This window comes from Anser brachyrhynchus (genome assembly GCF_964034855.1).
Source record: "Anser brachyrhynchus genome assembly, chromosome: 26".
Classification (NCBI taxonomy): Eukaryota; Metazoa; Chordata; class Aves; order Anseriformes; family Anatidae; genus Anser; species Anser brachyrhynchus.
In genome coordinates, this window is record NC_137719.1 from 2779391 (window position 1) to 2793071 (window position 13681).

General features: G+C 62.0%; 1 protein-coding gene across 1 annotated transcript; it reads left to right on the forward strand.

The window, feature by feature from the left end:
- Positions 1–987: 987 nt before the first annotated feature.
- Positions 988–12986, forward strand: MXD1 (MAX dimerization protein 1). The gene is made up of 5 exons (XM_080568437.1): positions 988–1374; positions 4768–4797; positions 7782–7896; positions 9048–9207; positions 9290–12986. Exons 1-5 carry the CDS (start codon positions 1070–1072, stop codon positions 9478–9480), a joined length of 801 nt encoding a protein of 266 aa, XP_080424563.1. The 5' UTR covers positions 988–1069; the 3' UTR covers positions 9481–12986.
- Positions 12987–13681: the final 695 nt, after the last annotated feature.

Consider the following 13681-nt stretch of genomic DNA (forward strand, 5'->3'; position numbering starts at 1 on the left):
CCAGCTTCTGGGGGGGGTCTCTCGGGTGTTTGGGTTGTGGGGGGTGCTTCCTTGGGGGCACCTGGGGGGGATTTTTTTGGGGGGGGTCCCTCCTTCTGGGGGGGGGATTTTGGGGTTCCCCTGTCTGGGAGGGGTCCTGATTTTTTTTGGGGGGGGGGGCTGGGAGAGGGGGTTCGGGCCTGGGGGAGGGGCCCTGGCCCTGGGGTTTGGGTTTTGGGGGGGGTCCCAGCTTCTGGGGGGGGGGGGATTTTGGGGGTGCCCCTGCCTGGGGTGGGGGCTATGCTTTGGGGGGGGGGTCCTGGGGGTGCACCCGAAGTGGGGAAGGGCTCTGGCCTTGAGGGAGGGGTCCCAGCTTCTGGGGGGGCTGCCCCTGGGGGAGATTTTGGGGAGGGATTTTGGGGTGTCCCTCCCTGGGGGGGGGGCCTGCTCTGGTGTGGGGGGGTTCTGGGGGGGGTCCTTTGCCTGGGGGATGGGCTCTGGCCCGGGGGGGGGGGGGCATTTTGGGGGGGTCCCAGCTTTTGTGGGGGGGATTTGGGGGGGGCCCTGCTCCATGGGGGTGTCACGGGGGGGTCCCAGCTTCTGGGGGGGGAGGTCTTGGGGGTGCCCCTGCCTGGGGGGGGGGGGTCCTGGGGGGGGGTCCTGGGGGGGTTCCCTGCAGGGGGGCCCTGGCCCTGGGGGGGGGGCTGGGGGGGTGTCCCCGCTCCCCGGAGGGGCCCCTCCCTTCCCCGTTCCCACTTGGCCCCGCCCCTCCCCTCTCCCCTCCCCCCCCATTGGCCACCCGAAGCCGGAAGCGCCCCACCCCCTTCCCCCCTCTCCCCCCCCCCCGCCAATAAACCGAATCCTCCCTTCACCCTTCCGCATCCCCTCCCCTCTCCCACCCAATAGCGCTCGGCCTCCCTCCCCCCCCACCTCCCGCCACCCAATCAGCGCCCGAACCCCGGAGGGGAGGGGAGGGGCGGGCGGGGACGGCGCCCAATAGCGCGGCGCGGGGGGCGGGGCTTAAACAGCGGGGCCGGGCCCCCCGAGCCCCGCTCACCCCGGCCCCGGTCCCGGGCCCCGGAGCGCGGCGATGGCGGCGGCGGCGGCGGCAGCGGGGGGGGGAGGAGGCGGCGGCGGCGACCCCGGGGGCCGCATCCAGCTGCTGCTGGCGGCCGCCGAGTTCCTGGAGCGGCGGGAGCTCGGGGGCGGCGCTGCCCCGGTGGCTTCCTCCGGCGGTGCCGGCGGGTCCCGGGAGGAGGCTCCGGTGTTAGCGGCGGCTCCTTGCCGGGGTGGCCCCGCCGACGCCGAGCACGGGTACGCCTCGGTGCTGCCCGGCGGAGAGAGGAGAGGGGCCAGGAGGAGGGCGAAGGGCAGGAAGAGCGGAGGGGGAAGCAGGTAACGGGGGGCGGCCGTTACCGGGGGGGTACCGGGATTGGGGGGGGGGGGGGCACCGGGAGCGGGGGGGGTGAGGGGGGGGGCTTGGGGGTCCCGGGGGTACCGGGGGTGGGGCTGGCGGTGTCCCCACGTTGTGGGGTAGGGGGTGAGGGGGGGTTACCGGGGGATACCGGGGGTTGCCGGGGGTTACCGGGGCCTCTACCGGTGCCCGGCGGTAGGGGCGGGTTACGGGGATGTTGGGGACCCCGCTGTCACCGGGGGTGGGGGCTGTCGGTGTCCCCCCGTTATGGGGTAAGGGGTTTAGCGGGGGTTTACGGGGGGTTGCCGGGGGTGCTGCCGGTGCCCGGGGGTGGGGGCAGGTCACGGGGGCGTTGGGGACCTCGGGGGGATTTTGGGGACCCCGCTGTCACCGGGGGATCAGCCGTCGGTGTCCCCGGTCGGGGGGTAATTGGGGAGGTGGGGGCCCTTGGGGACGCTGCTGTCACCCGGGGGGGGGGGGACGGGTCACAGGCAGGGGGACCTGGGGGGACCTGGGGGGACCCCGCTGTCACCGGGGGACGGGGAGCTGCCGGTGTCCCCGTTATAGGGCAGGGCTGGGGGGGGGGACACTTGGGGACACCCCTGTCACAGGGCACGGGGCCGGGCTGGGGGGGCCTGCTGGGACCCTGCAGCCACCGGGCCCTCAGGACCCCCCCAGGGACCCCCGCAAGCTGCCCTAAGCCTCCTCTGCCCCAAGGGGCTCACCTCGGGGACCCCAAAACCCCCTCCTGAGGACCCCAAAACCCCTCCAGGGGACTCCAAATCTCGCCTGAGGACCCCTAAACCCCCATCCAGGAGACCCTAAAAACCTCCCAGGGACCCTAAAACTCCTCTAGGAGACCCGGACCCCAAACCTCCCCCCCGGGTACGGGGCCGTCCGTGCCGGGGGGGTGCCCCGCACGTCACAGGCTTGGGGCCGTGACGGGAACCTCCCTTCTTGGGCGATCCCGTCCCGACAGGCGCGGCCGTGACGTGGCAGCCGGGTCCCGGCACCGGGGCCGCCCGAGCATTTCGGGCTCCGAGGGCGGTGTCGAAAGCGAAACCCGTCCCGGTTCCCTTTAGGGGGTGAATCCTGCCGGGGTTTGGGGTCGGGCGCTGCTGTGGCTCGGCGTGCGGGGCGGGGTGGGGCTCGGTGCTGAGATAAATCCCATTTGGGTTTGGGGGTCTGCCCTGTGGTGTCCACCCCAAAGCCCCTCCGGAACCTGGGTGCCAGCTCGAGCCTTGGTTTTTGGGACGGACCTGTAGGTGCTCGTCCCCCAACCCCGCTCCCTGCCTCCCCAAAAGGAGGGGACCCTCGTATCCCTTGGGGGTGCCAGGCAGGCGTCGACCCCAAAAGGAGGGGACCCTCGTGCCCCACAGGGTGGCAGGTGCTGGCCCCAAAAAGAGGAGACCCTCGTGCCCCCTGGGTGTGTCAGGAGGGTGTTGACCCCAAAAGGAGGGGACCCTTGTGCCCTCTGGGGGTGGCAGGTGTCGGTCCCAAAAGGGGGGGACCCTCAGGTCCCCCAGGGGTGGCAGGTGGGTGTTGACCCCAAAAGGAAGGGACCCTGTGCCCCATAGGGTGGCAGATGTCAGCCCCAAAAGGAGGGGACCTTCATGTCCCCCAGGGGTGGCAGGTGGGTGTCAACCCCAAAAGGAGGGGACCCTTGTGTCCCCTGGGGCTGCAGGTGGGTGTCAACCCCAAAAGGATCCGTTTTCTCCTGCCACCCCGGCACCGGCCGCGTCGCCGAGACCCCGTTAGCAGCGGCGACGCCGCGCCGGGGACCGGGGCCACCTGCGGGGACTTCGACCCCGCGACAGGTCCGGCCGGGGCCGTGCCCGCGGCTGTTTGCCCAGGGCGGAGCGGTGCTGAGCTGGCACCGGCACCCTCCTGGTCCCCAGCGGGTTTGGGGGCGCTGCGGGCACGACTTTTTTTTCACGTTCTTTCCCCCCGTTTTCCTTCGTTTTTATTTTTTTTTTTTTTTTTTTTTCCCCTGCTTTGGGGCGCGCGAGGGGTTTTGTTCCCTCCTCCGATGCGGGCTGGGGGGGGGGTGGGGGCCTGCTCCCAAGTTCCTCTCCGGGGAGGTTTGGAATCGATTCCCCGTTTGAACGGGGTTTTGGTGAAGCAGGAGAGCACAACGCGTCCGCACGGAGTCATCGGGGCACGCCAGGATCCGGCCGTGCCCATCCACGCCCCGCTGCCCGGGGGAGGCCTCCCTAAATCCCTTTCCGGGGAATTTAGGGTGCAGGAAAGGGGTCCTCAACCCCCTTAAAGCGGGGATCCGGAACTGAAGTCCCCCCCCCACCTCCCCCTAACTCTTAGGACGTGTGCTTGCAAAAAGCTAAAACCCACCCTAAAAGGATCAGACCGAGAACGGCCCCGACATGAAGCCACCGAAGAGAAAACGAATTTATTGGTGAAAGGGGAACTTGAGCGGGGAGGTCCACGGGGGACGGAGAGCGTCCGCGTCCCCGGAGCGTGCAGGGCTTGCGCACCTGTAGGTGCCTTTTTTTTGGGTGTTTTTAGGCACAAATTCACGTTTTCCTTGTGAGTAGGCAGCCCCCAGAGTTTTATAAGGGCAGCTCCGCGGCCCGGCACGCGCGGCGCGGCCTCGCTGGGTGTTGGTGGCGAGAAAATAACTCTGGGTAAGGCTCGGGGATGGTTTGCGAGCAGGTGTAACACCGGTGCGGGGCTCGGCGTCGCGTCTGGCCCCCTGCTAACGCGGGCTTTGAGCAGGGATCCCTGCCTGCACCTCGCCTCCAGGATCACCCCACATTTTGCGGGGACGGGAGCGGGCGCGGGGCTCCTCTTCCCCTGCCGTTCCCGCGGGAAGCCTTTAGGGAGCTGCTCGGAGCCCCCCCGCGAGCCATTCACCAGGGCTCCCGAGCTGGCCGGGGGCCCGGTTGCGTCCTCGTGGGCTCGGTTTCGGGGCCGTGTTGGGATGGAGCAACTTTCCTCTTCCTGCCCGCAGATACGCGCGTTGGCGCTGGGCCTGCGGTCGCTCTCTCGGCGCTTCCTCTTCTCCGTGAAGCCTCCGCTGCGAGGCTGGAGAGTTTTAGGGCGCTGCATGCTGCCTGCCCTGAGCCACGACACCGAGACGTCTGCGTATTCCCGGTCCTTGTAGCCAGAAAGTCCCTAAAATGGAGCCTCACCCCGTTAAAATCCCGTTTTAGGGTTTTCCTCACCCGTTTATTGCCGTTCGTCGGGGTAATTCTCCGTCAGGCTGTGCCATCAAGTGTCCCGTGCCCGGTTCCCACCCGGTTTGATGTCCCCCGGGTCTCCGCCGTCCCCGTTCCCCCCGAGCAGATCCCAGCCGTGGTGTTCTCACCGCACTCCCCTGCAGGAGCTAACGCCTTGTCCGTTCTTCTCTCTTCCAGGTCCACGCACAACGAGATGGAGAAGAACAGGTGAGCGCCGGGGGCTTGCTCGGACCCGAATTTGAACAAATCCCTTCTCTTCCGACCCACGTCGGGGCCATCTGGGTCCTGTCCCCGAGGGAGAAGCGAGCGAGTGCCCGCGGGCAGCGGGATTTGGGCGTCGGAGCCAGGGAGGGACGGGACGGGGTGCGCGGGCGGCTCGCGGCGTCACCCGTACGGGGTGCTCGGGCTCCAAGTATTTCCTGGGCGTGCGATAGATGGGGACAGTGCTCGTCTCCTGCCCCGCCGGCTTGGAGGGACGTGGCTGGCTTCGTCCCCGTTGGAGGCGGGATTTCAGCCCTGCGGGGGATGCCCCCAGCCTGCGGTGCCTGAAGCAGCGTGGCCGAGCGTCCCAAAAGCCGTGGTCGCCCCTGCAAGCCCCCAGGCCGTGGTTCTGCTCCCGCCAGGGAGTCAGGAGGCATTCGGAGCACCTCCTAATGATGCCGACCCCATAAAGCATCAGTTTTGGGGTAGGAAGGAGCAGGACTGTGCTACGTGGGTGCGAGGACGCCTCCCAAAACGCTCCGCAGGCGCTCTCTAAATACCGCTCTGATCCGCAGGGTGCGGCGGCGAGCTGGAAGCCTCCTTCCGAGGAAGGTCCCGCGCGTGTTAATTGCTCTGGGGCTTCGTAATGCGCCCTTACGGGCTTTAATTTAAACCCTGTTTAATTTAAACTCCGTTGAAATTGAACCCCTGCGCAGCTCTCCCTGCTAAGCTACCGGAGTTCAGCCGGGCTGGAAAATTTCGTGTAGGTACAAAGCTGGAGCCGAGCGTAACCGCGATTATTTGGGACAGGCTGGTGAGGTCTTTGTAGGGCCGAAGGGTGGCTTCGTGTCCTTTAAGGGTTCTCTTTTCCTCTCTTGCGCTTGGATGAGGCTCAGATGTTGCGGGGCCGTGTTCCTGCTGCCAGCGAAGGGCTCGCGTGGACTCGGTTGGTTTGTAGCCGGAGGCAGAAATGTCCCTGTCCTGAGCACCGTGAGTTAGGGACGGACAGGGCCATTTGTTCCTCCTTTAAAAAGCCTGAGAAAATCAGCATCTGATTACCGAAAAAAACACCCGCAGAGGACGTCAGGCCGCGTTGCACCCCTCTTGCAGCGGCGCCGTGTTGAAATCCCGCCGGCCGCGTTGCGCCACGAGCACGGTGAGCACGGCCACCTCCCGTCCTTCCGCCCCTCCGCACGGCGAGGCAAGGTGCAGGGCGACGTGCCCCGTCCTCGTTAGGTGCTGCTTCGAGCTGCCCTCGTTAGCTGCTGCTTCGAGCTGTCCTCCTGCAAACCCCGCCGGGGTCGAGCCGAGGAATCGTGGCCTTGGTCTGCCAGCGCTGCCCGCTCGCTCTCCTTCGTGCCAGGTCCCCGTGATGCCTTTTTTTTAAGCACGGCAGCGGTTTGGGTTAGGTAAAAGCTGAAAAAAATGGCCTTTAGCATACGCTGCACCACCTGGAAGTGGGAACCGAGGCGTGTTGTAATCCAGCAGATTGCTCAGCATCGGCAAAGCCGAGCGGGTTGCTGCTGCACCTCCTCCATCCCATCCCATCTGCGTGTTAGCACCGAGGCGCAGCTTCTGCTGAGCCCAAAAACTGATTTTTTTTTTAATTTTTTTTCCATTTATTGTTCTTACGGTGCCAGTTACGAGGTACCGCGTCGAAGAGAGTTCGCTGAGGACCCCGATTTTGTTGCTGCAGCTCTGCGGGGCTGGCTCCTCGCCCTGAGACCGTGCAGGTCGGTGGCGCGGCCGGACGTCCCTGCGCAGCTCCGCTCTGCTTTTCCCCCTGCGACTGAAAATAAGCTTTGGAGAGGCTCCTCTCAGAGCCCGTCGGTGTTTGGGATTCCCCCCAGCGGGCGTGTTTTGTTTGCGCTGGTGTTCAGCAGGCACTTTGGGTAGGCAAATGCCTGTTTACTCCCGCCGTGCCCCGAACGAGATAGGCAGGTCGTTGCAAAATCCCCGCTCGCAGCTGCCTCTGTCAGCTTTGGGTATTGCGAAGACCGGTGTTGCAACCTAAATATCGGGGCCGGGGCGCCCAACGCGAGGCAAACCGGCCGCGCTGGGAGCACCTCGGCCGCCGAGGGACCTCCTCGGGCACCCAGAGCTTCACCCGCGGGTGCAGCAGCGGGGTGGGAGCCGTAAAGCGTTAGCCCGGGTGTTAGCGCAGGTGAAAACCTACTCAAAACAGGTAAAGGGAGCACCGCAGGGGACGCGCTGGGTTCGCAGCTCCCTGCTGCTGCCCTTGACCTCTTGAGGCACGGCTGGAGCCCGGCGAGGACCGGAGGCACCCGTGGGTGCAGGTTTTTGGGGAGGAGAGCCGGGGCAGGGAGCTGGTGGCGTGGGCAGGGGGCAGCACAGGATTTGAGGGGGTGCTCGGCCCCGTTAGTGCTCCGCGGGTCGGACCCGGCCTGTCCCGTGACCGTCCTCCTTTCCGCAGCGCTTAAAAGACCGACAGGCGTGTCAGCATCGGTTTCTCATGGCCGTGAGCCAAAACACAGCGTCCACGAGCCAAAACTCCCAGCTGATCTTTGTCTCCATCCCAGTATCGCAAAGCAGGTCCCCGAGCCACCGGGGCCGGGGATTTTCTTAGAAGAGAGCGGAGCGCTGAGCTCATGGGTGCAGGTCCTGAGCCTGGGAGCTCTTCTCACGAGCTGGTGGGTGCCTGCTGAGCTGGCCACGGGGTTTTTAGGGGACGGAGCAGGCAGCAGAGCGAATGTCTGGTTTAACGGGCTGCCCTAAACTGGCCAGAACCTGCAGAGACCGAGCTGATACCGCGGGTCGGAGAGAAATTCCTCTCCTTCTGGTTTGAGAGATCGGATCTCGGAGGAGCGTGCTGGGAATAAATGGTTTTCTGAGCCCAGACGGGCAATTGCTCTCGTTTATCATCTGGCTTGGCTTTTAACCACCCCGATTGTCTGTGTGCAGAGGTGAAAAGTTGCCCGGGGAGCACGCACCCGAACCTTCACCGTTCAATTCAACTCAATTTCTTGCAGGCGAGCCCATCTGCGGTTGTGCTTGGAGAAGCTGAAGGTGCTGGTGCCGCTCGGGCCCGAAACCAGCAAGCACACGACCTTGAGTTTACTAATGAGAGCGAGATTGCACATAAAGGTGAGCCCGGGTTGGGTCGGGACCGTGGGGGTAACGCACCAAATTGTGCCCCAAAAAGCGTGGGGTGCGAGAGCTGCCGACGTTGCGCTGCCAGCTGGCACCGGCTGAACCCCAAAGGGCAGAGGGCTCAGGAAGCAGCTTTTCCACCCCAAATTCCCAAAGCCTTTGTGCTGGTGCTGCAGCGGGGGGAAGCTTTGTTCCCATTAGATGAGCGCCAAGCTCGGTTTCCAGAGCTGCACCGCCACACGTGGTGCGGGATTTGGGGCATCCGGAGCCTCAAACCTGGCTGGGGTTGGTGCCCGAGATCAGTATTGTTTTCCCCGCAGTTACTGCAGCAAGTCTGTGTAAAAACCTTACAAACAGGCTCGTGGGCAGCTGCCACTCTGCCCTGAAGCCCGATTTCCACGTGTTTTATACTGCAGAGCTGCCCAGAGGCCTTAGGAACGAGACAGGTTCAAAGTACTGGCTGCTCGAGGTGGGAGGATGTTAGCAGGACCTCTTGTTTTCTTTTCCAGAGCATTTACAACTTTATAGTTTGTCCTTTAAACTTTGACTCAACAGAGCTCTCGCTGAGCGCATTATTTAGTTTTATGGACCAACAGATAACCGGGGCGGTGCAGCGGGGGAGCTCTGGCGTCAGCCTGCGTGCAGCCAGCGACTTATCGGAGACTGAAAATATATAAATAGGGTTGGGCCGGCTCCAGTGCCGCCGTCTGGAGGAAGAAACCTCTCACGTGTGTGCGGTTTGGATGTCATCGGGTCTGTTTGGCCCGGCCCTCCGGGCCAGATGCTGCTTCCATTTCCTCCAGGCTGCGGGAGGAGGAGAGCGGTGCATGCGTGCGAGGAAATTCTGGTTCATGCAGCTCGGGCTGGGTGTGGGCAAGCTTTTACTGGTCCCAGTCGTGCAGTCCTTGGGAAGAAATCCCCCGCGTGACAGTAGACACAGGTCACTGGTGCCTGAAATGGCGTGGAGCTGGCATGGCTCAGAGCGCGTGGCACCAGGGCACGGCGGTTGTTGCTGCACTGGGCGGCCAAAGCCGGGGGTTCCCAGGGAGTCTGAGAGGTTTGGGGTCATTGGGATGGAAAATATAGGGGCTGTGGGCTGCGATGGGTGGAGGAAGTAATGCCGTCCGGTCTCTTCACCTCTGCAGAAGCTTGAAGACTACGACAGGAAAGCCCTCCACCAAATCGACCAGCTGCAGCGGGAGCAGCGGCACCTGAGGAGGCAGCTGGAGAAGATGGGCGCGGAGAGGCTACGGATGGACAGCATCGGATCCACCGTGTCCTCGGAGCGCTCGGACTCGGACAGAGGTGAGAGGGCCCGCGCCGGCGGGCGAGCAGCACTGGGGGGTGTCTCGTGGCCGTCCTGTAACGCCGCCCTTTCTGCTCGCAGAAGAGATAGACGTGGACGTGGAGAGCACGGACTCGCTGCCCGCAGACCTCGACTGGAGCAGCAGCAGCAGCCCGAGCGACTCGGACGAAAGAGGGAGCCTGCAGAGCGTGTGCAGCGACGAGGGCTACTCCAGCTCCGGCGTGAAGAGATTGAAGTCGCAGAGCAATCAGAAGCCGTGCCCCGCTCTGTAAGGAGCCGCTCCCGGAGCTGTTCCGCCCGCCGCTCTCTCCCTGTTGGATCTCGTTAGGTAGGACACCGGACCCGCACTTCTCCTTGCACGTAAATCTTGCACCACCGACAGAAATGAAGCCCGCTTTGCCGAAGTCCCGAAACGGCGCATGGGGAGCACGCTGCCCTCCGCAGCACGCGTTCCCATCGCGTCCGCTCGCTTCTCTTCCCGTCGGGAAACTCATCTCGGTGAGACCGCACATTCCAGCCAGACCTCGACGCGCCCGAGAATATCTCAGCGGTAACAGCAACGCCAGGAGACCTCGGCTGTTCTTCCTCTTGCTGTTACCGCCCGGTATTCTGGATCTGCGTGGTGTTTGCCCAGCAATGTCACGTTCCTAACGATCAGCAGCAGGGCCCAAACGTGCGTCGTTGGGCAACGAGCCGAAGGGAAACCCAAAGGGAAACCCAGCCTTAGGTAGCTTGGATCCAGGAGAGGGCAGAGGCAGGTCTGCAAGAGGAGAGTTTCGGCTGCGAGCTGCTGGAGCATTACTCAGAGGGCTTGGGGTAGGACCCCTTCAGCTTTGACACGTCTCAGAAATTCCTGTAGTCCCTAAAACCAAATGGTACGATCCTCGTCCTGTGCAATGTCTGACCTCACGCGCTACGGCCGCGTATTTTACTGTTCTAGGCGAGCGTTCCTAGGACGCCCTTCATGCTTCTTGTCTCGGGGATAATTTTTTCTACCTCGGAGAGATGAACAAAGATTATCTCCATCCCTTTAGCACAAAAAAAAAAAGATGATGCCTCAGTTGTTTTCTAGAAGCGACGCTTGGCCCCGCTCACACCCCTCTCGTGGAAGCTTAGCAATAACCGGCGGCCGAGCACTCGCCTTTCCCAGGACGCGGCTCCTGGCGAGTCCCCACGGGGTGCCGCTGGCGTTAAAGCACTTGGCTGGCCGGTGGGGTTGTTTTTAGGCACTCAGAGGGGCTTCCCAAGGTTTTTGGGGCTTCCCAAAGCTTTTGGTTGCTGCCTCAGAGAGGTAAAACCAAACACGAAAGGAAAGGACAACCCCCTGCCCCGCAAGCCGTGGTTTCCAACCCCACAAATGCGCTTGGGTCAAAGCTAACCGGAGCACACGTAAATGTACATAGACCACGCGAGCTTATAAATAGTATTTATTCGTTTTCTATGAAACTGGTGTAACGGAGATACATTCTGATGACTTTTATAGATGTTCTGGAATCTTTGTAGAGGTCCGCTAACGGAGAGAGATAGATTTCTTTTCTTTTTTGGCTCGAAACGTTTGAAGCTGTTTCTATTCCGCCCACCCGGCAAACCTCTGGCGACGAACACCGAGCGCTCGGTGCGGCACGCCGACCTCCTGGCCCCGCGTTTGTGGCTTTGTGGCTTTGCTCTCCAAGGGCTCCGGAGCTCCTCCAGGCACCAAAACCCAGCCTGCCGTTGTTAAACACTCCCGTGAGACACGCAGTTCCTGAGACTTCGCTCGTCAAGCTGCCAAAAGCCACTAAAACACTCAAAAGTGCAAATGAATGAACTAGTAGTTGTCTATTTTTATTTTATTTTTTAATCCCTAAGCTATTTTTGGATCATTTAAACTCTTTGACAAGCAAGAGGATGGGAGACGGGGCTAGTGGATCGCTAAAATCTCCGAAGTCTGTGCTCTGCTTGTGCGTGCTAGGGTTTGAAAAAGAAAAACGAGCACGAGAAATGTTCCTGGAGCAGCTGGAGCTGTCTGACACCCAGATTTGCACTGATCTACGCCTCGTGTAAGCCTTCTGCACTGGGAGAAGTCCGAGTCGTCCTGAGTCCGAGAGCGAGCTTGAAGCGGTCCACTTTAAAAAAGATAAAAAAAAACATAAAAAGACAAAAATAAGAGGACAAAAGCCACGAGGCAAGCTGAGAGGCTGCCCTTTGAGGTCTGTCGCCCCGCTGCACGACGGCTTGGGATCTTTCCAGCTCTTTTCCCCCCCTCAAATCGTTGCAGGTGCTGCCTCCGAGCCCAGCGCTGCGGCTCCTGCTGCCTTCGGGACGGGAACCACAGCGTTGAGTCTTCGGGAAAGCACCGAGAGAGAAAAATGCCGTGTTTCACGTTCAGTTAGGCGTACCGAGTCTTAAGGCTTTGACTCTGTAAATTGGTGTGTGTGTGTTGTGCCTTTTTTGGGTTAACGGCGTTGTTTTGGTGAAATGCTGTGTGTTTTGTTTCGTTTTCCTTTTTATTTTTTTCTTCTCCCACTATAAAGCAGTAATTATTTGACCTTTGCACTGTTTGGACGTGCTCCTCTCCAGCTTGACGGCGCCGAAGAGCTCCACCCTTGGAAAACGATGCACTAAAGTCAAACGGGTGCAAGGCGGAAACCCCGGCCTTTTTCCCCCAAACCTCCCGGCGGGGTCCACGCCTGGTCAGCGTGCTCAGCGGCCCCGGTAGCGCCGCTCTCAGTTTTGCCAGCCTTTTCCTCGAATTCACACCAGCATTACTAAGAAATAAGCTGCAGCAATTAGATTTTTGTAGATTGTTTAAATAAAAAAAAAAAAAAGGGGGGGGCTGCGTGGAGCCATTCATGCCCCCCCCCCCCCCCCGTGTTTACGATTGCACAGACGTGTGTGAGCCCAAACCACGCTTTTTCTTTTTTTTTTTTGGGGGGGTGTTTTCCTTGTGGAGGAGCAGATCCGGCGCAGATGGCTCTTATTTTTGGGGAGAGCTCGGAGCTGCTTGCGACGGGCAGAGGAAGGGATCGGGCAGCGTCCTGCCGCGGTCCTGCCCGCGTCGCTGCTCCTCTCCTGGGCATTAGCGGCCGCGCGCCGCCCCGGCACCTTGCTCCGTCCCGCAGCACTTCTGCCCCCCCTGTAGCAATAGGTACGGGCTCGGCCTCCCCCTGCAGCCCCGTTTTGTACCCGATTTCAGGTTTTGACACTGTACTGTAGCGGGAGGAATTCTGCCTTGGCCACGCTCCCTCTCTGCTCCCCTGGCAGCGCTCGTGGGGTTGCTTCGCTGCCCCAGGTGCCAGCGGCTGGTTTCCCAAAGCACCTGGACCGTCCCCGTGCCCCTTCCCATCCCACACCCCACATTTCGGCCAGGAGAAATTCAGCAGAGGCGTCTCCATCCCCCTGCTGCACGCCTCGTGAGCCTTCCCGACCCTTTAAGCGGTCTGGGTGTGCTTTTGCTGCCTTTTCTTTGCCCTTTCCCTATTTTTTTTCCCCATTTTGCTTCCAAATTGCCCCCAAACCACTCCCCCCCCCCCGGCCCGGCTTTCTCACCGGCTTTTATTCCCGGACCGAATGGGGCAGCAGCAGACGGGAGAAGGCGAATTTTGGTTCCGGCCGTTCAGCTCCCGGTGTAAATACCCCGGCGTTCCGCCTCCTGTGTTGAGACCACCCAATGGTGCTTTTTTATTACAGTTAGCACAGGCGATTTTAGGAAGTTTAGAGGTGTTTTAGGAGCGTCTTGCTGTGTATATGTATACTTCTGTATTGTTTGACTGTTAGACAATAAATTATTTCATTACCAAAGCGAGCCGCCTGCTGCTTTCCCAACCGAGCGGGGGGTGCCCGGTGGTGTGTCCCCCCCCGCCTTTTTCCTGGGGTTTGGGTTTCGAGAAGCGCCCCCAATGTTGCCTGGTGTGTGGGGGGGGGGGCTCAGCTCTGCTCCTTCCCTTCCTCCCCCAGTGGGCAGAGCCGGGCCCCAGGCTGCTCCCAGGGGGGCTGCGAAGCCGTGCGGGGCTCAGAGATGTGTTTTTCCTAAGCAAAACGCCCCGTTTTGCTCATTATCCTCCTTTTTTTTGGGGCAACGGTGAAGGCTCCAAGCCTGGCAATGGCTTTTCTGCAGAGCAATTTGGTTCCAGGCAGCCGGGGCTGGCTCCGTCCAGCACCATACCCTTCACCCTGCAGCCCCCATTCTGCATCCTCCACCCTTTATCCCTCCTCCTGCATCCTGCAGCTTTCTATCTCGCATCCTCCACCCTTTATCCCGCATCCATCACCTTTCATCCCACCCCCTTCTCCTGCATCCCCCCCCCCCCCCCCCCCGCGTCCTTCACCCCTTATCTCGTGCCCTTCACCCCGCAGCCCGCATCCTCCACCCTTTATCTCGTGCCCTTCACCCTTCGTCCCACATCCTTCCCCCTTTCCCCCTCCATCCTTCCCCTGCTTGCAGCGGGACCAACGTGGCTGGGGGGGCGCAAAAGGGAGCAAAGCCCCGGGGAA